At 61.6% G+C, this 24,817-nt stretch overlaps 1 protein-coding gene across 5 annotated transcripts in view; it reads left to right on the top strand.

The window, feature by feature from the left end:
* Positions 1-24,163, top strand: part of NR1I3 (nuclear receptor subfamily 1 group I member 3) — a 29,509-nt gene extending 5,346 nt beyond the window's left edge. The window contains exons 3-11 of one of the 5 annotated variants that reach the window (XR_012156068.1): positions 5,725-5,922; positions 8,920-9,050; positions 10,787-10,968; positions 13,994-14,229; positions 15,660-15,805; positions 16,569-16,685; positions 17,029-17,134; positions 21,190-21,391; positions 22,081-22,165. Coding sequence is in view for 3 of the 5 variants with exons in the window: in XM_073322533.1 (XP_073178634.1) it covers positions 5,725-5,922; positions 8,920-9,050; positions 10,787-10,968; positions 13,994-14,229; positions 15,660-15,805; positions 16,569-16,685; positions 17,029-17,134; positions 22,081-22,210 (1,246 nt within the window). In the remaining 2 variants the exon portion in view is untranslated. Of the gene's footprint in view, positions 1-1,314; positions 1,428-5,724; positions 5,923-8,919; positions 9,051-10,786; positions 10,969-13,993; positions 14,230-15,659; positions 15,806-16,568; positions 16,686-17,028; positions 17,135-21,189; positions 21,392-22,080 lie in introns of those variants that run through there. The other 4 variants (XR_012156069.1, XM_073322535.1, XM_073322534.1 and 1 more) reach the window with 4 other exon arrangements.
* The last annotated feature ends 654 nt before the right edge of the window (positions 24,164-24,817 follow it).

Raw genomic sequence — 24,817 nt, 5'->3', positions numbered from 1 at the left:
TTCACATTGCGGACCCAGAGAGCAGGGCTTCAGCTCAGAGATCTCTGGGGGAGCACCAGTGCCCAGCCTCAGCCTGGCTCCCCCTACCCTGTGTAGGCCCCGGTGCCTGGCCACAGCCTGGCTTCCCTGTCCTGGGCAGGCCCTGATGACCAACCCCAGCCTGGCTCCCCCTTCCCTGGGCAGGCCCCAGTGCCCGGCCCAGCCTGGTCTGGTGGAACTGAACCAGTCTATCCTCATTCCTGAGCGGCAAAGGGAGTTCCTGGAGCTTCACACTCTCTGAGCTGAGAGCAATGGAAGGGCAGTGCCAGTGGATGCTGGGGTCTGCCAGGGGCAGGAGGCTGGGTCTAGCCTGCTGGGATGCGGGCACTGAAAACCCATGAGTGGAGACAGCCAAACACCTCCCTCTCAGACTGCCAGCATTGGCCTGGCACTTCCCCCAGTCCAGCTTCCCACAAGGGTCTGTGACTGGGGAGTGCCCAGGGGACAGGCAGGGCTGACTTCTCAGCCCTAGGACATTAAGGTAATGGGTGTCGGGCAAGGGTTTCCACCCGTCAGGCTGGGCTGAGTGTGAGTGGGAGGCTGCAAGCCCCAGAGAGTGTGTGTCAGCCCCAGAGAGTGTGTGAGTGAGCCCCAGTATGTGTGTCAGCCCCAGAGAGTGTGTGAGCCCCAGAGAGTGTGTGTCAGCCCCAGAGAGTGTGTGAGCCCCAGTGTGTGTGTGTCAGTCCCAGAGAGTGTGTGAGCCCCAGTGTGTGTGTGTCAGTCCCAGAGAGTGTGTGTCAGCCCCTGTGTGTGTCAGCCCCAGAGAGTGTGTGAGCCCCGGTGTGTGTGTGTCAGTCCCAGAGAGTGTGTGTCAGCCCCAGAGAGTGTGTGAGCCCCGGTGTGTGTGTGTCAGTCCCAGAGTGTGTGTGTGAGCCCCGGTGTGTGTGTGTCAACCCCAGAGAGTGTGTGTCATCCCCGTGTGTGTCTGAGCCCCAGAGAGCATGTCAGTTTCAGAGTGTGTATGTGTGTGTGAGTATCAGCCCCAGAGAGTAGTGCGTGTGTGTGTGAATCCCAGAGTGTCTGTTTCAGTCCCAGAGAGAGTGCGTGTGTCAGTGTCAACCCCAGTGTGTTACCTCTCAGGGGCCAGCGAGGTCACATACTGTCCCCATGTGCCCAAGGTCCTCTCCCTGGCTGCTCCCACTTCCCTTACCCTCCAGCTGCTCCCCCCTCCCTTTACCCCACAGCTACTCCCTGCCACCCTTCCCTGCTGCTCCTGGCCTCCACTCCTTGAAGTTCAAAGTTCAAATTCCACCCAGGCTGTGAAATAAATCAATCCGAATCTGTCTGTGTGAATGCCATTGGGGAGGGAGCAGAGTCCCGGCCTGCGGGGAGCCTGGGAGACAGCCCCCCACCCGCTCCCAGCCACACACCCGCAACCCACACCGTCGGTGAGCGGGCACCCGGGATGGGAGGGAGGGGCGGGGGGCAGCTAGGCTGAGGGGCTGGGATGGCACAGGGTCTCCGCCTGTGTTTCCATGCGTCAAGAAGGGACAGAGACAGGGAGTTGAAGTTAATGCCCCTCTTGATTCAGGGCCAGCCAGGCGAGGTCCCCGGGTCTTTGCACCAATGGGGGTCCCAGGCGAGCCAGGGCCCCCTGGCTGGGCTCAGCCCTGCTCAGGAGAGTGAGAGGGACTGGGGCCAATGTGAGTGAACAGCGGGGAGACTGACAAGGCAGGTCTCTGGTCGGGAAAGGGGGCTTTGAACAAGTGATTTCTGGGGAATCATGAGAGCTCCGCAGCTACCCCTGCTCCACCACAACTGGGGGAGCCACCCAGCCCAGGCCTTCAGCCTCCTCCCTGCCCCCTCTGTCCCCCTCTGGGTGCCGATCTCTGCCTGGTGCTCCCAGCCCTGGACAGCTGCCCATTTCTAATGAACTTTGCCTTCTCCAGGCTGGCTAATCTCCCCCACGCTGGGTTAACATTCCCCGCATGGGCCCCAGACTAACCCGGTCGGGGAGGGGACTGTGGGGACAGCTCCCCACAGCCAGGCAGGTCACCTTGGCTCCCAGAGCAGCCTGCTTCACCTTGACGAGGGGGACCAAGCACAACAGGCACCAAGAGGTTGGGCTCCTCCTGACTCCAGCAGGGCAGGGCAGGTCCAGCCCGAGAAGCAAAAACTGCCCCTGCTGGGTGGGCACAGAGCGTTGCACACACATTGCAGTGATGCTTGGCTTGGTCTAGGACGGGACTTGAAGCCAGGTCAGCCAGGCGAGTGCTCTACCCACTGGGCTAGTATGAATAAAGCAGCTGCTGCTGCCCCTCCTCCTTGGACAGTTTGCTGTGGAGCGAGACACCTGCCTCTCTCATTCTCACCAGAAAGGCCTGAGGTGCCAGACGCCATGTGCGGGGCTCCCAGGTGACTGGCTAGCAGAGCTGGGCAGCTCCCTGCAGCCAGGGCTTAGGTGCCTAGCTTGGTGAGGGGGCATGGCTTAGCTCACACCCCTTCGGTTGGCATCTCCCATTGACTGGCGTAGGTGGCTCTCCCCAGCATGTTGGAGTGTGGGTCGCAACAGTGTCAGGCGCCCCTCCCCCCCTTCAGTGTATGGGAGCCCTGGGCCCTAGCCCTGGCTGTGTGGGTCGCAACAGTGTCAGGCGCCCCTCCCCCCCTTCAGTGTATGGGAGCCCTGGGCCCTAGCCCTGGCTGTGTGGGTCGCAACAGTGTCAGGCGCCCCTCCCCCCCTTCAGTGTATGGGAGCCCAGACCCCTAGCTCTGGCTGTGTGGGTCGCAACAGTGTCAGGCGCCCCTCCCCCCCTTCAGTGTATGGCAGCCCAGACCCCTAGCTCTGGCTGTGTGGGTCGCAACAGTGTCAGACGCCCCTCCCCCCCTTCAGTGTATGGCAGCCCAGACCCCTAGCTCTGGCTGTGTGGGTCGCAACAGTGTCAGACGCCCCTCCCCCCTTCAGTGTATGGCAGCCCAGACCCCTAGCTCCGGCTGTGTGGGTTGCAACAGTGTCAGGCGCCCCTTCCCCCCTTCAGTGTATGGGAGCCCAGACCCCTAGCTCTGGCTGTGTGGGTCGCAACAGTGTCAGGCGCCCCTTCCCCCCTTCAGTGTATGGGAGCCCAGACCCCTAGCTCTGGCTGTGTGGGTTGCAACAGTGTCAGGCGCCCCTCCCCCCCTTCAGTGTATGGGAGCCCAGACCCCTAGCTCTGGCTGTGTGGGTCGCAACAGTGTCAGGCGCCCCTCCCCCCCTTCAGTGTATTGCAGCCCAGACCCCTAGCTCTGGCTGTGTGGGTCGCAACAGTGTCAGGCGCCCCTCCCCCCCTTCAGTGTATGGCAGCCCAGACCCCTAGCTCTGGCTGTGTGGGTCGCAGTATCAGCCGGCTCTCCCCTGCATTCAGTGTATGAAGAACAGGAGTACTTGTGGCACCTTAGAGACTAACAAATTTATTAGAGACACAAGTACTCCTGTTCTTTTTGCAGATACAGACTAACATGGCTGCTACTCTGAAACCAACCATTCAGTGTATGGGAGCCCAGACCCCTAGCTCTGGCTGGGTGGGTCGCAGGGTGTTCCTGTGATTTGCTAGGTCCTTAAAAGTGAGTACTGTCCCAGCTCAGCATCACAGCATCTCAGGCCCTCTGTGAAGCCAGCCCCTGCTCTCTTGGGGCTTCCTGCCCATCTGTAAAGTGGGGAGCAAATGTCCCTACTCCCCAGGGGCTGAGAGGAGACAACCCATAAACCATTGTGATGGGGCTTGGATATAGCAGTGAGCAGGACCAGCTATGTACTGAGAAAGCTAGATCACTAGGTAGATAGAGGGGTGTATGGGGACAGAAGGGTGTGTGTGTGGCGGGGGGGGATAGATGGGTGGGTATGGGGACAGAAGGGGGTGTATGGGGATAGCCAGAGGGGTGTATGGGGATAGATAGATGGGTGTATGGGGATAGCCAGAGGGGTGTATGGGGATAGAAGGGGGGGTATAGGGATAGCCAGAGGGGTGTATGGGGATAGATAGATGGGTGTATGGGGATAGATGGGGTTGTATGGGGATAGGCAGAGGGGTGTATGGGGGTAGATGGGGGTGTATGGGGATAGCCAGAGGGGTGTATGGGGATAGATGAGGGTATCTGGGGATAGGCAGAGGGGTGTATGGGGATAGCCAGAGGGGTGTATGGGGATAGAAGGGGGAGTATGGGGATAGCCAGAGGGGTGTATGGGAATAGATAGATGGGTGTATGGGGATAGATGGGGTTGTATGGGGATAGGCAGAGGGGTGTATGGGGATAGAAGGGGGGGTATAGGGATAGCCAGAGTGGTGTATGGGGATAGATGAGGGTATCTGGGGATAGAAGGGAGTGTCTGGGGATAGCCAGAGGGGTGTCTGGGGATAGAAGGAGGTGTATGGGGGTAGATGGGGGTGTATGGGGATAGAAGGGGGGTATGGGGATAGCTAGAGGGGTGTATGGGGATAGAAGGGGGGGTATAGGGATAACCAGAGGGGTGTATGGGGATAGATGAGGGTATCTGGGGATAGAAGGGAGTGTCTGGGGATAGCCAGAGGGGTGTCTGGGGATAGAAGGGGGTATGGGGATAGTCAGAGGGGGGTATGGGGATAGAAGGGGGGTATGGGGATAGCCAGAGGGGTGTCTGGGGATAGAAGGAGGTGTATGGGGGTAGATGGGGATGTATGGGGATAGAAGGGGGTATGGGGATAGCTAGAGGGGTGTATGGGGATAGAAGGGGGGGTATAGGGATAGCCAGAGGGGTGTATGGGGATAGAAGGGGGGTATGAGGATAGCCAGAGGGGTGTATGGGGATAGAAGGGGGGGTATGGGGATAGCCAGAGGGGTGTATGGGGGTAGTTGGGGGATAAAAGATGGATTCCCTGCAGAGCGTGCTCAGCTGTGGGAGGGGGAGCTGGCCGCTAGCCACGTTCATGCATTGGCAGCAGCGTTCCAGAGGCAGCAACACACTGTGCACTGGGGCTGCACTGCAGAGGTGGAGGCAGAATGTGGGGCCAGTGCGGCTGCCAGAGGGTAACTGGGGGCAGAGAAATGCTGTAGCTGAGAGTGCTGCCCCCTGCTGGCAGGTCCTGCCTGTTCCGTAGCCCCCGTGGCGCGAGATGGCCCCCGAGAGGCCCGGTTCACTTGGTAGAAGATCCCCCATGGGTAGGTGACAGGCAGTGGGGCCATCTGACCGCTGCCATCTGCTGCCTCCCTCGCTGGGGTTAGCACAGTTCTGGTTACTCCCGGCCCAGCGGCCCAGAGAAAAGCTCCCCCTAAGGCTCTTTGGAGCGTGGGGGATGGGCTCCGTGGCCGATGAAGGCTGGGATGATACAGGCTCTCCCCAAACCCACTCGACCAGGCTTTGAGAGAAACAGCATCTGTGTGTGTGTGTCTGCATGAATCAGGAGTTTTCCCACCACCCACCGCCGCAGTATCTGGGCACCTGCCACGTACAACCGACAGCAACAGCTAAGTTGTCATGTGACTGCACAATGCCTGCAGGAGCATAAACAAAGGGGAGTGGGGGGCTCCGTGACTGGGATCCACGGGGGGCCTGTCCCTGGGGAAGGGAGGGTGGAGGAGAAATGGGGCCCCAAGGATGGGGAGCCGTCTCCTGGGGGAGGGCCAGGAGAGCAGGCTGGACTGGCCTCTATGGAAGGACCACATGGCATGGTCTGACCTGGGTCATGTGGGGTCTGCTGGAGCCTAGGCCTGTCGCTGACTCTCCTCTCCCCACAGCAGCTTCCCCGCCATGCTCAGCCCCTCTGATAGGGAGAGCAGCAGCAGCAGCAGCCCCAGCATGCTGAGCCTTGGGGCTGGGAGCAGCGAGGACAGGGAGCCAGAGGGAGAGGAGAAAATCTGCGCCGTGTGCGGCGACCGAGCCACCGGCTACCACTTCCATGTCATGACCTGCGAGGGCTGCAAGGGCTTCTTCAGGTGAGGGCCCCCCTGGTGCCATCGCCCTGCCAACTCCAACTCCCTGGGCCTGAGTCTTTCCACCCCATGGGGCTGGCGAGGGTAAACACTGCCCCCTATTGGCGCTGCGCAGGCAGGGCACTGCCCTGGGTCACACCCAACACCCCTCAGAACAGGGAGGGTTAGGGTGTGGGGGTGCAGTGGTGTGTATACATGTGTGCATAGGGTATGTGTAGTGTGTAATGGTTTTCTTATGTGCTTGTATGTGCGGAGGTTTGCAGTGAGATGTGCGTGTTTGTAGGGGTTTGACTGGTATTGCGACCGCATGCAGCATCTCAGGGGACCGTGCTGTATCCAGTTTATGAATGGTTGCTGTATCTTTGTGACCTGGGATTGGAGCAGCTCCATGGGAGAGGGTTACCACAGCTCTGCCAGGACCTAAAAACAGCAACAGGGGGAGGTGATTCCTACAGCCCTGGTGATTGTAAACAGCTCTGGAGAGGTACCACCCTGGGGTGGTTTGCAGAGACTGCTTTAGGGCAGGGCAGTCACAGAGGACAAAGGAAGAGGGTGCGTTACAAAGGCTGAGTTTGAACAGATTCAGGTCTGAACCTTGCTGAAAGGTTGGAAAGGCGGCGGGGCCGGGCCTGTCTGGTTAGTGCATGTGCACAGCTTTCTCACCGTTACCCTTCCTCTGGGATGCTTTTGTCCTTCAAATACATGTGCTCTGCTGGGGAAGGGCTGGGGGGTCCCTGGTAACAGCCCAGGCACTGTCTTTGGCGAGAAGGCGTGATGCAGGTGCTGGCCTTGCTGGGAATGTCATAGTGTAACGCAGGGGGCTGTGCAGCCTTAAAGTGCTGCTCAGGAGGGAGCGAGACGTGGGTCTTGGCCCAAGTGAGGTGATGGCTGGGAGCTGGAAGCCTCAAGAAGGGGCTCTCAAGAGACCACAGAGCGGGAATACAGGTGCAGTTACCCTCAGCTGTGAGGGGGTGTAGTGTACAAGGTGTATGTGTAAACTGGTGTTTCTCTAAGGGATGTGTATGTTGTGGATGTGTATGGGTGTGTGTGTGTGTTGATGTGCACATTTGGGGTGTGCACTGGGATGTTTATGTGGGTGTGTCTGTGCGGGGGGTATATGAGTGTGTATTGGGATGTGTCTGTATATTGGGGTGTGCAGGAGTGTGTTATGCACTGGCGTGTGTATATCAGGAGTGCACATTGGGATATATATCTGGGTGTGTACCCAGGTATGCGTATGCATTGGGATGGGCATGTGTGCATAGCATGTCTGTGCGTTGGGGGAGGGTGCGGTATGTGTTTGTGTGCACACAGGCAATGCCCTGGCTCAGTGTCTGTTGTGTCCAGCCCTCATGGCAGCTGCCCTGTGGCTGTGTTGTCCTGTGGCTCACAGCCGGCCATGTGCTCGTCTCCACGAGCCTTTGCTGCTGCTGACCCCAGGTTTATCTCAGCTGATGCCCAGGCAAGTACAGCCGTGCCAGTGACGCAGGGTGCTGCTGGGACACTCTGCTGGGCATGACTGTCCAGGCCTGTCCCTCCCTGCAGGGCTCAGCTGGCACTGGCTCAGCTTGGATCCCAGGCCCTTGTCCACTTGCCCAGCCCCCCAGATTCACCCAGGTCAGCTCTGGCTCCAGCCAGGCTGCGTTTCGGCAGCACTCAGCAAGGTCCCTGCTCTAGGCCACTGTGCAGATTCCGGTCATGTAATGGGATGTGCTGACTGAACTGGGCCTCACCGGCTGCCTCCTGCAGCTGCCAGCCTGAGACACGTGCCAGCCCAAGCCACATGCCAGCCCTGATGGGCAGCAGCATCCCTGCATGGCTAACCAGGGTAACTACCCACTGCACAGTACTGCCGGCGACCTGACACCCATACAGCACTCCCTACTGTGCCTCCACCCCGATCCCTGCGGCCCAGTGCCCCCTAGTGCCAGTCTGGGGCACTGAGGTCATCGCTGGCTGTGCAGGGCGAGTGCCCCTTCTGCTCCCCCACCCTGCTCCCTGCAGCACCGTGCCCCAGTGCCACGCTGAGCCACATGCACCACTTCCTGCGGCATGCTGCATGTTCCTTTGAGGTCTCCCATCCCCCTGCCCCAGAGTGACTCTGTTTCATTGTGAGGCTTATTCTCAGGGAAAGGTGTTGAGGTTTCAGGACTTTGGGGCAGCTTTAATGCTTGTGGCTTCTCCTCCACTCAGGGAAGAAACAGTTCTAGACTCCCTGGTTGATCCAAATGGGCTTGTTCCAGGCATTGCAACTGACTACTGCGGGCAGGGCCCAAAGCCTCTTCCCCATGGCTTCTTGCAGCACCATTTACCATTCTGTGTGTGTGTGCACACACGGTGGCATAGCCATCTGTCTGTTTGTGTGTGCTGGAATAACCATCTGTGTGTGTGAGAGCAAGCATAGGAAGTGTGGGCCTACCCATCTGCATAGGGAGCAGATCTCGGGGGAGCAGAGAGCTGGCACACCCCAACGTGTTGGCATGTTACATGTCTGTGTTGCTCAATACCTGTGCCAGCACCCCCCGCCCCCCTGCCCAGACACACAGACATGGCGACCCTGCGTCAGGGAAAGCGTAGCTGGGACGGTTTGATGGAGAGGAAGCTAGGAGCCGGCTCCCCCAGCTCTATCCCACAAAGCAGTGCCTTGCAGCTGGAAATGACCCAGAAGCCCCTGCTCCTAGCAAGGATGCTGCACGTTGGTTTGGGCATCCGAGTGCCTGGATGGGAGGGGAGCAGGAGCAGCAGGCTGTGCTGTGCCCGGCAGGGATGCAGTGCTGCATGGAGCAGGCTGGGGATGAAGCCAGCAGAAGGCTGGGAGGGGATGGCGGGTCGCTGAGGAGTGCCGGGGCTGCCTGCCTGAGTTGCTCTGAGCCTTGCAGTGCCAGGTCCAACGGGATGCCCACTTGGGGTTCTCACTGTGAGGGGCAGGGAGGGCTCCCTGACCCTCTCCCAGGGCAGGGGGAGTCTCTCCTGTCCCCCAAGCCCTCCCCTCTTTTACAGGCGGTCCATCAGCAAGGGCGTCTGCTTCACCTGCCCCTTCACCCACAACTGCACCATCACCAAAGCCAAGCGCCGGCAGTGCCAAGCCTGCCGCCTCCAGAAGTGCCTGGCCGTTGGCATGAGGAAGGACAGTAAGTCAGGGCTCGGCTCCCTGCCCTCCTGCAGCTGGTGTCTGGCCCTGGGGAGGTTGGCAGGGGAGGTGCAAGGGCCACTTTCCCCAGGACATTGGCACTCAGGGAGTATCTGTGCTGCAGCCTTGTCAGCCTGGGGGTGCTCCCCTCTGGGCTCAGGCACCTTCCGTTAACGAATGCCCCGGTGGGGGGATGCCAGGCTAGAGGAGTGCAGGGCTGATGCTGTGTGGGAATCCCAGCACAGCACAGCCATGCGGGGGGTTGGCTAGCAGGGTGCTGGGCTGGTGCCATGCGGGGGGTCCTGGCTCGCAAGGCGATGGGCTGGTGCCATGCGATATGTTCCAGGTCACTGTTGCCTAGTACTCACCCCTTGTTGCCCCCCAGCAACACCCCTGCTGGTGACAGCAGAGCCACCCAGCCACTCTCTGCTGCATCTGCTCTGTCCCCATCCCCATCGAGCAGCTGGCAGGGAGGGAGAAGAGGATCAAGCCATCAGCAGTGTCGGGGCACGCAGGGGCCTTGGAGCGTCACCCAGAGGAGTAGCCCCTGCAACACTGGGTGCTGGGCAGATAACTCGCTGGGGGGACTGGGCAGATAGGTTGTTGGGGGGCTGTGGGGATAGCTCACGGGGAGGCTAGGTCCTGAATGCATAGTTGGCTGGGCAGACAGTTCGCTGGGGGGGCTGGGGGATCTGCTTGGATAGCTCGCTGGGTGCTGCGTGGATAGCTCTCTGGGGGGGGGCTGGGTGCTGCATGGATCACTCACTACGGGGGCTGCATGGATAGCTCACTTGGGGGACTAGGGGTTGTGTGGATAGCTCACTGGGCTGCTTTGTGCTTCCCCTGTGGAGCAGCCAAGGTCTCTGATTTGCAGCATGTATCTGCTATCTGACTCCAGTACTGGCTCTGGAGAGTCTGCCTGCCCGGCCCCGAGTCCCCCCATCCTCTGCCGGTGCAGCCCAAGCTCAGAGAAGGGTGGCTAGTGCCCCTGATGCGTTAAAAGCAACCCTGTCTGGCAGGGGCTGCATTGGCCCCCTGGAGAACTGTCCCATAACACTGGGGGTGAGGGGGAGGCTCTCCTGGTGGAAGTGACTCTCCTGTCTTTACTACCATTACTGCTGAGCGTCCAGCTAACACACGCTGCCATGTCCCTGGCAAATGCCAGGAGCACCCAGGCTTATAGGGCCACGAGGCCATACTCCTTCCTCCAGGACTCACAGCACTCCATCATGCTGCCGTGGAGCAGGCAGACTCGCCCAAGGGCACTGGTGAGCCCCCTTGAGAGCTGGAACCCAGGAGTCTGGAATCCCAGGCACCTGCTCTGCCCACTAGACCCCTCTCCGTCCCACAGCCAGGAAGAGAACCCTTGCAGCCTAGTTTCAGCCTCCCTTTTTACCCACTAGACTCCTGTCCTTTTCTGGCTGGGGTTTCTTCCTAGCTCTAGGATGAACCCAGGAGTCCTGACTCAGCCCTGCTCCTCCACCACTCTCCCCAGCCCAGAGCTGGGATTAGAATGCAGGAGCCCTGGCTCCCAGTCCCTACTCTCCCACTAGGCCCCGCTCCCTCCAGCTGGTTTGCCAGGAGGGCCATGGAACCCATGGCTGGGGCAGCACCATGCTGAGCTCCCCAGGCTCTCGGGCAGGGCTGAGGGAGAGGAAGCTGGGAGGCATCTGTCAGCGTGGGCCTGGGGAGTTGTTGCTGGGGCAAGCCCCTCACCCCTGCCCCATGGCCTGGCAGTGATCATGTCAGAGGAGGCTCTGCAGATGCGCCGGGTCCTGCGGAAGCAGAAGCAGCAGGAGCAGGAGCTGGCGGGGGAGCCAGCAGAGCTGACAGAGGAGCAGGAGCAGCTCATCAGCATCCTCATCGAGGCCCACAAGAAGCACTTTGACTCCGGCTTCTCCCAGTTCATGCATTGCCGGGTAAGAGCCCCAGCCCCCCTGTAGCACCAGGGCAGCCACACCCCCGCTGGAACCAGCCCCCCCATACACCAACCCAGCTCCCCCCGCAAGCAATGCGGCAGCCACTGCCTCGAAAGCCACCCCCCCGCAAGAACCAGCCCCCCATACACCAACCCAGCTCCCCCCGCAAGCAATGGGGCAGCCACTGCCCGGAGAGCCACCCCCTCATGGGAACCAGCCCCCCCATACACCAACCCAGCTCCCCCCGCAAGCAATGGGGCAGCCACTGCCCGGAGAGCCACCCCCTCATGGGAACCAGCCCCCCATACACCAACCCAGCTCCCCCCGCAAGCAATGGGGCAGCCACTGCCCAGAGAGCCACCCCCCCATGGGAACCAGCCCCCCATACACCAACCCAGCTCCCCCCGCAAGCAATGGGGCAGCCACTGCCCCGAAAGCCACCCCCTCATGGGAACCAGCCCCCCATACACCAACCCAGCTCCCCCCGCAAGCAATGGGGCAGCCACTGCCCGGAGAGCCACCCCCCCATGGGAACCAGCCCCCCATACACCAACCCAGCTCCCCCCGCAAGCAATGGGGCAGCCACTGCCCGGAGAGCCACCCCCTCATGGGAACCAGCCCCCCATACACCAACCCAGCTCCCCCCGCAAGCAATGGGGCAGCCACTGCCCCGAAAGCCACCCCCTCATGGGAACCAGCCCCCCATACACCAACCCAGCTCCCCCCGCAAGCAATGGGGCAGCCACTGCCCAGAGAGCCACCCCCCCATGGGAACCAGCCCCCCATACACCAACCCAGCTCCCCCCGCAAGCAATGGGGCAGCCACTGCCCCGAAAGCCACCCCCTCATGGGAACCAGCCCCCCATACACCAACCCAGCTCCCCCCGCAAGCAATGGGGCAGCCACTGCCCGGAGAGCCACCCCCCCATGGGAACCAGCCCCCCATACACCAACCCAGCTCCCCCCGCAAGCAATGGGGCAGCCACTGCCCGGAGAGCCACCCCCTCATGGGAACCAGCCCCCCATACACCAACCCAGCTCCCCCCGCAAGCAATGGGGCAGCCACTGCCCCGAAAGCCACCCCCTCATGGGAACCAGCCCCCCATACACCAACCCAGCTCCCCCCGCAAGCAATGGGGCAGCCACTGCCCCGAAAGCCACCCCCGGCGGGAACCAGCCCCGGGCACACTGATCCAGCTCGACCGCGGTCTCGGCCCGGCCAGCAGGGCCTGGGGCGGCGGGGGCTGCTCAGAGCCTTCCCCCTTCGCTGGGGCTGGAAGCAAAACAGCTGCTGCGGCAGCCTCACGCCCCACGGTTGAGCCCAGCTGCCATTGGCTACCTGAGTCACATGCTGGGATTCCTGCTCCCTGATTGGATCGGGCTGGTTACTGGGCCACGTGCTGGCACGGGGCAACTTTCACATCTGCCAGGGTTGGAGTCTGTTTTCCCCCCAGGGTGTCCTCCTGCCCCCCTTCCCCACACCTCTGCACCCCCTCCCTCCTGCCCCCATCCCCCTCCCACCCCCCCTCCTGCCCCCCACCCCTCGGTCCCCCCAACCCCCACTCCCCTGCCCTCCCTCCCTCCCTCCCTCCTACCCCCAGGTCCCTCCTGCCCCCACCTCTGTCACCCCCCACCCCCACCCCTTGTCATGGAGTCCCTGGGCGATGCTCTGGAACTGCTCCCTACGAAGCCAGGCAGGACTCTGGGGAAGTCTCCTCTCTGGGAGCAGACTGTCTGCAGGACACACAGCTCACACAGCTTCCACCTTCCTGGGTCTGACCTTGGAGCGTTCAGCATCCTCTGCCCCTCCGTGCGCTTCCCCCAGCACGTCCGCCCAGGCAGGCTCCTGGGGAAGCCAGAGGGTCCTGCACCCCAACTTCGCAGTCAGACGTGACTCTCAGCCAGCCAGTAAAACAGATTAAACGACAGGAACATGGTCTAACACAGAGCTTGTAGGTGCAGAGATCAGGACCCCTCAGCCAGGTCCATTTTGGGGGGCAGTGAGCCAGACAACCACGTCTGCACTTCACTCCATGTCCCAGCCAGCCTCAAACTGCAACTCTCTCCAGCCCCCCCTCCTCTGGGCTTTGTCCCTTTCCCGGGCCAGGAGGTCCTTAGGGCTCTGCAATGATCATACACCCTTATCCCACCACCTAGGTACTTAAGAACTGCCTAGGGGAAACTGAGGCACCCCCACACTATTCAGAGGAAACATTAAGAACAGTTCCGCTTCGTCACATCCCTCTGCCCCACCCCTCCCTCCTGCCCCTCACCCCCATCCCTCTGTCCCCTCTGCCCCTCCCAGCCGCCTCTCCCTCCAGCCCCACCCCCACCCCTCTGCTCTTTCTGCCCCTCCCAGCCGCCTCTCCCTCCACTCTGCCCCCTGCCTCCCACCCCCACCTCTCCCTCCAGCCCCACCCCCCCTTCCTCCTGCCCCTCCCAGCTGCCTCTCTATCCCCTCTGTCCCCCCTCCCTCCTGCCTCTCACCCCCACCTCTTCCTCCCTCCTGTCCACATCCCCTCCCCCATCCTAGCCAGGGGTGGGCTCAGGCTGCCCTGGGCAGAGCCCACCTGCAATTCCTGTGGGAAGGGGCATTCAGGGAAGGTGAACAGAGACACCACCTGGGCTGATCCCAGCAGAGCTCCCGAGCCGGCCAGAGCAGCCACGCGTCTGCACCCTCCTCACTCAGGCCCAACTGCAGCTGCAGCGTCTGTACTTGCGGATCCTGTGCATGAAGTTCTGACCCCCAGGTCCCAGCTTCTCCCCGAGATTGGCCTCGGCAGAGGACCCGCAGCCACGGTGTGGAAGCGGCGCTGGGGTTCGTAAACCATGGCGTCTGCAGGGCTGCACCCCACCGGGCCATGGGAAATTGGAGCAGGTGCACCCAGCAGTCCAAGGCTCAGCTGTATCACAGGGCAATGCACCAGGGGGCTCGCCACACCCCAGAGTCAGCCGCCTCTCCACAGGGCCAGTTCCACTGACAGCAGCAGCACTAAGGCGCTGACTGGGGCTTCTGTCTCCCCAGCCCCCGGTGCGATTGTACATCCACAGCCTGAGCCCTCAGAGCACCCAGGAGCCCAGGGTTCCCCAGGTCCTGCAGGGGGTCTTCCAGCCTGAGGAGGGCGGCCCCCTGGCCCCCTTGCAGAGCCTGCCGGAGGACATGCTGCCTGACAGCTTCTCCATGCTGCCCCACTTCGCCGACCTCAGTACCGTCCTCATCCAGCAAGCGATTAAATTCGCCAAGGAGATCCCAGCCTTCAGGTCAGCACGGCTGGGCTCCCGCACCCCGAGGAGCGGGGAGGGGGGCAGCTGGGGGCAGACGGCTCAAACTGCCTGGCTGGAGGGGGAGTGGGAAACAGGAACTGAGACCCTGAGAGTCTGACAGGCCCAGCTCAGCACGGCTAGCATCTGCTTTACCCCGCTCCTACCCCCTGCATCTCCCTCAGCCCCGCCCTGCCGCATCCCTGCTCCCCAGCCCCACCCTGCTGCCTCCCTAATCCCCCCCTGCACCCTTCAGCCCCGCCCCGCCGCATCCCTGCTCCCCCACCCCCCTTGGCCACACCCTGCTGACTCCCTGTTCCCCCCACCACAATGCCCCCTGCACCCCTCCCTGCCACATCCCTGCTCCCCCACTGCCCCTCAGCCCCACCCTGCCACATTCCTGTTCCTTCCACCCCGACCCCTGCCCTGCTGCATCCCAACTCCCCGCCTCGCAACCCCCTCAGCCCTGCCCTGCCACGCCACATTCCTGGGTCCCCTGCCCCCCACTGCTCTGCACCTTATTCACCCAGGCCATGTCCCTGGGCCCCCTCCCACCTGCTCCCCCTCAGCCCCACCCTGCCGCATCCCTAATCCCCCCCTGCACCCTTCAGCCCTACCCTGCAACATCCCTGCTCCCCCATCCCCCTCAGCCCTACCCTGCTGCATCCCTACTCCGCATCCTCACCCCTTCAGACCTGCCCTGCCGAATCTGTTTCCCCCACCCCAACGCCCTGCCACATCCCTACTCCCCCCTGCACCCCTCCCTGCCACATCCCTGCTCCCCCACTGCACCTCAGCCCCACCCTGCCACATTCCTGTTCCTCCCACCCCGAGCCCTGCCCTGCTGCATCCCAACTCCCCGCCCCACAACCCACTCAGCCCACTCTGCTGCATCCCTGGTCCCACCCCCGAGCCCTGCCCTACCTCATCCCTGAGGTCCCCAGTCCCTGCTACCCCACCCCCTTAACCTCCCCCCCCCAGGCCTGCTTCATTCTTGGGCCATTCCCCACTCCCCTATTGCCCTGTATCCCACTCAGCCCTGCCCTACTACATCCCTGGGACCCGCAAATCCTGCTCCCCCATCTCCCTGCTCAGCCAAGTCCCCAGGCTCCCCGACCCCGCTCCACCAGTCCCCTCAGCCCTGCCCTGCCACTTTCCTGGGTCCCCCACCCCCTGCGCCCCACGGCTCTGCACCTTATTCACCCAGGCATGTCCCTGGGCCCCCTCCCACCTGCTCCCCCTCAGCCCTACATTTCCACATGCCTGGGCCCCCATCCCCTGCTGCCCCAGTGTACCCCCACCCTCCTGAACCTCCTCAGCTCAGCCCCCACAGGGTCCCTACCCCCCGCCCTCAGCGCCTATGGCCCTGGGCTGCTCTGTGCAGCTGCTCCCGGCCTGCTCTCATGCTCTCTCTCACTCTCTCTGGGAAGGAGTTTGCGGATTGATGACCAGATCTCACTTCTCAAAGGCGCCACTTTGGAGATCTGCCAGATCCAGTTCAACACGGTCTTCAACGAGGAGACCAAGGCCTGGGAGTGCGGCCAGCACTGCTACACCATCCAAGACGGTGCCCTGGGTGAGTCCCTCTGGCGCAAGGGGCAGGGGCTGGGCTGGCCCAACTCCCCCGGGTTCTCTCTGCTTCTAGCTCCCTGCCAGTGGGCCCCAGTGTCCCCCACAGGGGCTCCCACGGCCTGGGCTAGGGGAGCCCTGGAAGGGAATGTGGGCTGCCCTGCCTAGAATTCCCTGACAAGAACCGTGGTTCCCCCTGCACCCCACCACAGCACTGTGCCCTGCCCTATGAGGGACTCACCCCCGGGCTGGCAGGAGGGGCTGGAATAGTGACTGACACAGCTACAACCCTGCACCTCATGCCGCACAGTGCCAAGCAGCGAGTGGCTGAGCACTGACACTGTGGAAATGCTGCACGTGCTGCCCCCGAGGGACTCGCTGCCGCAGGGCATACGGGACACAGGATCGCTGCCCGCTGTGACATGGGTGAGATCAGGTGGGCCGAGGACATTTCCCAGGGCAGGGCCAGGCTAGGTGCCCTGGGGCCCAGCTCCCGGGCAGGGGTGGCAGAGCCGCGGCCTGCTTCTCTCTGCGCTTCCAGGGCTGGAAGGCTGCAGTCCCCAAGGAGCAGGCCCTTCCCCACCCTGTCCTGTCCTGCAGTGCAGTGCACCTCTCCTAGCCACCCCCCAGCTCTGCACAGGCCCTGGCTCCAAACAGCCCAACTTCCCCGGGCTGTGGCATGCTGGCAGCTGAGCTCGGAGCCCCGGCCCCACTGGGGAGCCCTGGGCCAGCTAGCGCAGCTCCCCAATCACCCCCATCTCTGTCTCCAGCCGGGTTCCAGCAGATCTACCTGGAGCCGCTGCTCAAGTTCCACATTAGCCTGAAGAAGCTGAGGCTGCACGAGGCTGAGTATGTCCTGCTGCTGGCCATCGTCCTGTTCTCGCCTGGTAAGCCCCACTCCCGGCCCCCAGGATGAGCCCCGAGCCCCCCCAACCATGGGCCCTGAGCCGCCTCCCACCCTGCACCACCCCAATGGGCATGGTACTGGACAGTGTGATGGTACATGAGGGCATATCCGTGGCCCCATCATTTGACCGGTGGAACTCACTGTGCCCTGTGAGCAGGGGGTGGGCACTGAGCCCCCGGGGCTTGCTCTGTCTGCACAACAGGATAACTCCCGCCCCTGTGCTTCCTGCATTGAGCCCTCCACATACACGCAGGTGCCCCCGACCCCAGGGTACATGGCCCCTGCTCTGCCTGCACGCTCATGCCAGGGCTGCCTTCTCCCAGACCACCCTGGCATCACCCAGCGCCACACCATCGACCAGCTGCAGGAGAAGATGGCCCTCACACTGAAGAGCTACATTGACCGATGGCATCCGCTGCCAGAAGGCAGGTGAGCAAGGGACTTCCTGTCCCAGGTCCACAGACTTAGTGCCACATGCTGGCTTTTTACCAGTCCTTGACAGTGCCAGTCAGTGTGCCAGACCCCCCAGGGGCCCCGATTTTCCACAAGGGCAGGCCCATGTGGCCTCTCCGCCTCCGAGACTGAGCCCTGGGCCCCCTGCTCCACCCTGTGAGCTCTGCTCAGCCAGTCCAGCGTAGCCAGGCTCCTGGGCAGAGACTTGTTCCCTCTTCCTCAAGGACCTGGGCACCTCAGCAACACAAAGAGCCGCTTCCAGCCAGAGCAGGTTTATTGATGCCCTGGAGCATGGAACGGGGAGGCCTTAGGTAGCCCAGAGCAGCAAAGGGGAAGAGACGAGCCACCCGTCCAACACCAGGCTCTGCTCCCTGTGCCTGTGTGTGACCCTGGCCCAGTTCTTCTTCCCAGCCACCTCCTGCTGTCTCCCCCATTGTCTTCCTGCTGAGTTCACGCCTCCACTGCCCGCTGGGACCCCCACACTGAAAATGGCAGGTGTGGAGCCTTTAGTCCTTGGGGTTTCCATTGTCTCTCCAGGCTCCCAGCCAGCCCTTAATTATCCATCTGTGTCACCCCAGGCAGCTTCCTCATGGCTCCTGCTCTTTACACTCAGGGCAGAACAACACAATGCCTGGGCACTGAGGCACATAGCGGAATTATAAAAATATTACCAAAATTCCCACATTCTTCCCCTCCTGGCCCCACACGGGCAGGTGAGTGAGGGTCCCCCACTAGCTTGAATAGCAAAGCTGGGGCAGGAGGAAGCTCCTGGCAGGAACAGGGCCCAAGACACTGAGCAGCCCAGCAGGGGACGCTCACTACCATGGCCCAGCCTGCGTGGCCTCACAGAAAAGGGCAGGGAGAGCCCTTCCTGGAGCTCAGGTGTGTACCCGGCCTATCTCTGAGGTGTCTGGGCCTGTTACTTATGGGTGGGCTTTATCCTCACCCAGCCCCGGGAGAGATCTTCCCCCTGTAGGGCTGGGGACTGAGAGATTGGAGGGCAGATGAAGGGTGTCAGGCCCTGACGCAGGGTCACGTGGCTGAGTTGGGAATTGAACCCAGCTGTCCTGGGGCCCAGCCACGTGCCCCACTGGTGGGGTGGGATCAAGTGAGCGCTGTGTGTCCTGGGCCTAGCGGGTGCAGCAAGCAGCCCAGGGAAGGAGGCCAGAGGCAAAGGCCATCAGATGGGGACTGGTGGGGGGACGCAGCTGTTCGGGGCCTCTGCCCATTGCCTGGACGTCCAGGCTTTCCCAGGAGCTGGGGGAAGCTGGCTCCTGCAGGGGTCACACTGACATGTGCGGGAGGAGGGAGCTGAGCACTGGCCCATGGGAGCCCTGATGGGGGCTCCAGGGTGTGGCGAGGCCAAGGGCCAAGGGCTAGGGACTGATTGCCACTGTGCCATCGGCACCATGTTCCCCAGGGACCCTGGCCCCGGCAGTGACACCCACCCATTCAGCGGGCTGGGAGGCAACAGGCAGCCAGAGATGGCTGGGGCCAGGGCAGAGGGTCCCACTGTGCCCTCTGGGACTAGGGAGCAGAGCTGAGCACTCGGGAGATCCAGGCAGAGAGGATTGTAGGAACCGTCCCTGTGAGGTGGCTGGGTTCACAGCACCGCCGATGGCTCCAGTCTCCCCAAGTGCCTGCACCCCCAGGGGTCCAGCCTCATTACCTTTCCCTCTTGGGGGGGATCCCCCACGTCCTCAACCCCAGCCCAAGCCCTGGGTCCCAGCAGGCCCCACTGGGGACGGCCCTGCTGCCACTCCCCTCTGGGACTGTGACCAGGGCTCACTATGACCACCAGAGCTTCCTTAGCAGAACCGAGCAGAGAAATGGACCCTAAACCATGGAACAGTCTGTGTGGGCCTGTGTTGCATGGAGAGCTGGGGCAGGTGTAGCATGTCTCCCCTCCCCGAGTCTGGGGGAGCAGGGTCAGGCCTGGCTTGTCTCCACCGCCCTGAGTCTAGGGGAGCTGGGGCAGGCCTGGCTTGTGCCCCCACCTCCCGCCCTGAGTCTGGGGGAGCTGGGGCAGGCCCAGCTTGTCCCCCGACCCCAAGGCTGTGGGAGCTTGTTCCTATGCAGTCCCTCACAAGGTCCTGTCTCTGTGCTCTGAGCCACTCCAAAGCGCTGGGGTTGGTTCTCGTGTCCAGCTCTGGAGTTCTCTCCCGGGAGTCAGCCCCCCCAGTTGCTCCCCCAGGACAGGGAGAACTTTGACCCCCCTGTGATCGCTCACATGACCGCACGCATGGACACTGCGCACCGATGCAGCCACATACATCCATGCCCAGCACCCAGAAATCACACACACACAAATCGCACAGCTACTTATACTTGCACTCATGCCTTAACACAACTGTAGACACACGCATCACAGCCATTTAAGTGTACGTCTCCCATGGCCATCTGTGTGCACCTGCTCACATGACATCCTGCAGCACACATACTTGTGTAACCCTTCTGCTAGGTGGAGCCAGCAGCAACCAGGGCCAGGTTCAACATCTAGGGGTTCGTTTTCAACAATATAACACAGAACCAGTTCGAGGCCCCACCCAGTGACCTGGGGAAATTACATACCACCCCTGGGCTCCTCTGAGAGGCAATACTTCCCCTCTCCAAGCACAGAGTCTGTGTGTAGAAAAGAAACTTTTAATGAGAGGAGGGAAGTCACCCAGCATTAGTTAGGGAAAATGCCACAAGCAGGATTCATAACCATAAAACTTTGAGCAGGACACCAGCGTGCGTGGGGCAGACCCTTCCGCCTCATGTTCTTGAGTTCTACAATCAAACGTTCCTATACTGTGCCCCCCTCTGCTCCCTCACCACACCCCACTCACAGCGATTGTCCTTGGTCAGTGAGGACCCAGGGTTCAGAGGTGCAGCTTGCTGCTCTGCCATCTGAGCACTTGTGCGGGCCAGCTGCCCCGCCAGCCGTTCGTTCCTCTCCACCTAGCCCCACCAGATAACTGGTTGCCACTTTCGCTGGCTGCTCCTGCCAGCCACCCACCTTCTGCTGCCATCTGCCTCTCTGCTGTGACCTCTGTGGGTCAGTCTCTTGGTAATTCTTGTTAGCCCTCAGCAGGCTGGGCAGAAACACTGCCCCACCACAAGGGATTTCAGCTCTTCTTGGGTACCTACAATAACAAAAGGCTCTGAATGAAGCCTATTGAGCTTTGTTTTGAATCATAGAATCATAGAATAACAGAGTTGGAAGGGACCTCTGGAGGCCATCTAGTCCAACCTCCTGCCCAGAGCAGGACGAATCCCAACTAAATCATCCCAGCTAGGGCTTTGTCAAGCCTGACTTTAAAAACTTCTAAGGAAGGGGATTCCACCACCTCCCTAGGTAACGCATTCCAGTGTTTCACCACCCTCCTAGTGAAAGAGTTTTTCCTAATATCCAACCTAAACCTCCCCCACTGCAACTTGAGACCATTACTCCTTGTCCTGTCATCTGCTATCACTGAGAATAGTCTAGATCCATCCTCTTTGGATCCACCTTTCAGGTAGTTGAAAGCAGCTATCAAATCCCCCCTCATTCTTCTCTTCCGTAGACTAAACAATCCCAGTTCCCTCAGCCTCTCCTCATAACTCATGTGTTCCAGTCCCCTAATAATTTTTGTTGCCCTTCGCTGGACTCTCTCCAATTTCTCCACATCCTTCTTGTAGTGTGGGGCCCAAAACTGGACATAGTACTCCAGATGAGGCCTCACCAATGTCGAATAGAGGGGAATGATCACATCCCTCGATCTGCTGGCAATGCCCCTACTTATACACCCCAAAATGCCATTGGCCTTCTTGGCAACAAGGGCACACTGTTGACTCATATCCAGCTTCTCATCCACTGTCACCCCTAGGTCCTTCTCTGCAGAACTGCTGCCTAGCCATTCGGTCCCTAGTCTGTAGCGGTATATTGGATTCTTCCATCCTAAGTGCAGGACAGTGGGGAGAACCAGGTTAAACCAGACCAAGAGCCCTTAGGAAGAGGCCACATCTCCTGACTGGAACACTTATCTCTACCCCTCTGACTTTCACAGGGCTCTGGCCTTCCAGCCCTGGCTTAGCGAGTTGCTTTCAGCTGAGGGTGACCCCCTCAATTGGGGCAAGTTCAGTACAGTTCTGCTCCCCTTTAGTCATACAATGAAGATAACATTTCACTAGGTGATTTGTAACCCAACACCAGCCAAGCTGATCACTTGGAGCTACACAACTGTCTGCTGGCTACCTCGGGCAGAGTAGGTATGTTCACGGAAATACAGTTTGCTCCTGAAGTCCCTCCCCCTCCCCCACTAGCTGTCAGGGGAGAGCTCATTCAGACCCTGCTCACACTTGTATGCACAAGGCCTTATCACTAATATGCAGCCCTCTCCAGCACCCCCTCTGCCCCAGCCAGCCAGAGGTTGGTTTGCCTTTGGGCAGCTGGAAGCGAAAGGGCCTTTGTCGCGGGTGGGGGCGGTACAACACTGGGGTCACTCTCCCTAGCCAGGGAAGGGGTGGGCTCAGCCTGGGAGCCCCTCTCCCCAGTGGGACCCAGCCACCTCCTACCCAAGGGGCAGCTGCTTAGCCCAAAGGTTTTCAGTCTAGCCCCCCCGCCCCTGTGTGTTCCAGCCACATGCACCTCCTGTGAAACAGCCAGTTGGGGCTGGGGGGATGGGAGTTGGGACAGGACTCCCGGGCTCTAGTTCCAGCTGTGGAGGGGAGTGGGGTCAAGTGGGTTCATAGCCAAGGGGCTGGGACTCAGGACTCCTGGGTTCTGTCCCTGACCCTGTGCATAGATAGGTCCCTTCCCCCTCATGTGCTTCAGTTTCCCCTGTCTCTTACCCAGACTGTGTGGAATAGAGTCCTGGCAGGGGGGACGGGGCTGTTCGCCATGGTGCAGAGTGACCACTGGGGCAGGCAGGGCTGACACTTGGCTCCCTCTGCCCCAGGCTCCTCTATGCAAAGCTGCTCTTGCTGCTGACCGAGCTGCGGACGCTCAAGGTGGAGAACACACGGCAGATCCTGCACATCCAGGACCTGACCATCATGACACCGCTGCTCTCCGAGATCATCAGCTAGAGCCCAGGGACAGGACCTGCTGGCCAGCCCCCCTGGCTGGGGCCAGGATCCCACTGGACCGGGGTCCCTCTCGCTGAGGCCAGAACCTCACTGGACCAGGGCCCCTCTCGCTGGGGCCAGGACTCCACTGGACAGGGTCTGCCTCACTGGGGCCAGGACCCCACTGGACCGGGCCCACCCCGCTACTTTCCAGGCCCATCTGCTGCCCCCCAGTAGCTCAGGGACTCCTCGACTGAGCCCCGCAGCCAGACCCTGCTGCCCAAACTTGTTGATCCTCTCCCCTCCGCTCAGTGAATCCGACCTGCTCTCAGCTCCGGGAGCCTGGGTCGGCTGTGGCTCTGAGGAATCAAAACTGACCCCTCGGCTCAGCTGCGCCCCTGCCTGGCCAGTACCGCTTGTACAGAGCAGCCCAGGGACACGGCTGAAACAGGCCAGAACCAGCCTGCATCTGGACCAGACCCGAGCCTGACGCTTGAGCCCAGGCAGGCCCAGATGCTAGATGCTGCAGCTGGGCAGGGGTGGGACTGGGCATGTGGCCATTTGGCTGGACCTGCAGCTTTGGGGGCTCTCGCCTGTCTGCCCAGTGTCACCTCGAGCCAGTGTCTGCACCAGAGCCTAGCCAGGCCCAGCGCTGGGAGCAGGAGTGCTGCTCATGGCAGACAGTAAGACACCAGGGCAGGAAGGGGAGTCCTACCCACAAGTGTGGCAGGCCCTGTGACTCCCCATGGCCTGCTCTGGGCCCAGCAGGCACGGTGGGGCTGCCCACTGCAGCTCACATGCCTGGAGGAGGGCCCTGCCCAGTATGTGCCAGCACCTGCAGCCAGCCTGGCAAGAGAGCCTGGCACGAGGCCTGCATCCCTCAGCCCTCCCCTCCATACAGTGCACCCCCAACCCTGACCCCTGCCTGCCGCGCCATTCCAGAACCTGTGTCTCGGCACTGCCCCACCCCACAGGGAATGAGCCCCCTGCCCCATACAGAGCCTGTCCCGCTCCATACAGGGCCTGGCCCTCAGCCCTGCCCCATCCCACAGGGAATGAGCCCCTCAACTCTGATCCCCCACCCCAGTGTGGGGCCTGCCCCTCAGCTCTGCCCCACCCCAGCACAGGGGCTGCCCCTGTATGGGGCCTGCCCCTTGGTCCTGCCACACCTTCCCACCCCAGCATAGGACATACCCCCCTCAGTCCTACCCACCCCAGTTCACGGCCTGCCCCTTGACCCTGCCCCACCCTAGCACAGGATCAGCGCCCTCCAAGCCCGCTGGCCTGCACAGGATTGACCATTTTAAACAGGGAAACTGAGGCACCGAGCAGTGCTGTGACTTGAGCCTCTGGCTATTCGTTTCTCAGCCTGGCGCTCCCAAGCGCCATGGCTCTAGCTGCCATGAGCCCAAAAGTGCAGCCAGTGAAGCCGAGAGGGGCCCAGCTGGGGGCCAAGGAGATCAGCTGCCCTTGTAGGGTGCGCATGGTCTTATTGACTGGGTCCCTCCTGCCCCGTGGCCCTGGACATGGGGAGGGTGTTTGGTTGAGGGCTGTCGCTGGAGTTGTGAGTCCTCAGTATAGGCCAGTGCCCAGAAGCCCTGGGGTCAGTGGGCAAAGGACCCAGGTGTCCTACCTGTCCTGGGTGCGGCCGTTTACTCCAGCGAAACACTCCCAGTGTAGAGCGGGGGGGGGTGTCGGGCACCAGCTTTACCCAGGCCCCAATAACCCCCCCTTCACCATGCAGGGTGATGTGTCACCCCCTGCCCTAAGCACTTTTCCCTCCATCAGCCATGGGCCTGGCCCACACCTGGGACATCGCCCATGGCCACCCTACAGCTCCAGGTCATGCCACCATGCCAGCTCCATGGCTGTGTTTGGGGGCTCATGAGGGGCTGGGCTGCTGGCAGCGTGGGCAGGGATGTGGCACTGTGACTCCTGGGGGCATAGCTTGGGGGGGGACACATGACAGGCTGGGCTGCTGGGGAGGGTAGGGGTAGGGCCATGGTGCCTGGGACATGTCTGGCACTAGCATACTTTAGGGGCCAAATTAAAGCCTCATTTATTTATTCACTCTCCTTGTGCCTCTAACGGGGGGCAGCCCCCCCACCCAGCTCCCAGAGCCCACCTACACCTGAGAGCTATTCCTCTGGGACAGTGACTTGGTGCAAGCCAGGCACCTGCTTGGGGGGCACAGGTGGGGGAGGCATTGAAAACATAGTCTACTCCTGGCACCCCTCATTCACCCCACTCTCTGGCAGGCCCCCCACGCAGTGCAGGGCCATTCTCCCCATTGTACACAGGGAGAAACTGAGGCACGGGGATGGGACCTGCCCCAGGGCACCCACAGAAACAGTGGGAGGTGAACCCAGGAGCCCTGGCTCCCTGGCTCAGCATTCAATTGGTCTGTTAGTGTCACTCAGTCTCCCCCAACACCCTCTCCCAGTCAAATGGCCCGCTCAGGTAGCTGGGAGACCCTGCCCCCTCCCCAATTCTGTCTCCTCCCCTCCCCCAGTTCCAAGGCCTCCCTCTCCCTAAGCACCTTTCCCAGGCAGCCTCCCCACCCCCACTGGCTCTCTGTCCTTGGTCACTGCCCTCCTGGCTTCTGTCCCTGACCCCGGCCCTCCCATC

This window comes from Lepidochelys kempii, chromosome 24 (assembly GCF_965140265.1).
Source record: "Lepidochelys kempii isolate rLepKem1 chromosome 24, rLepKem1.hap2, whole genome shotgun sequence".
NCBI lineage: Eukaryota > Metazoa > Chordata > Testudines > Cheloniidae > Lepidochelys > Lepidochelys kempii.
Note: the sequence above shows the minus strand (reverse complement) of the source record. Positions and strands in the feature narration are given on the sequence as shown.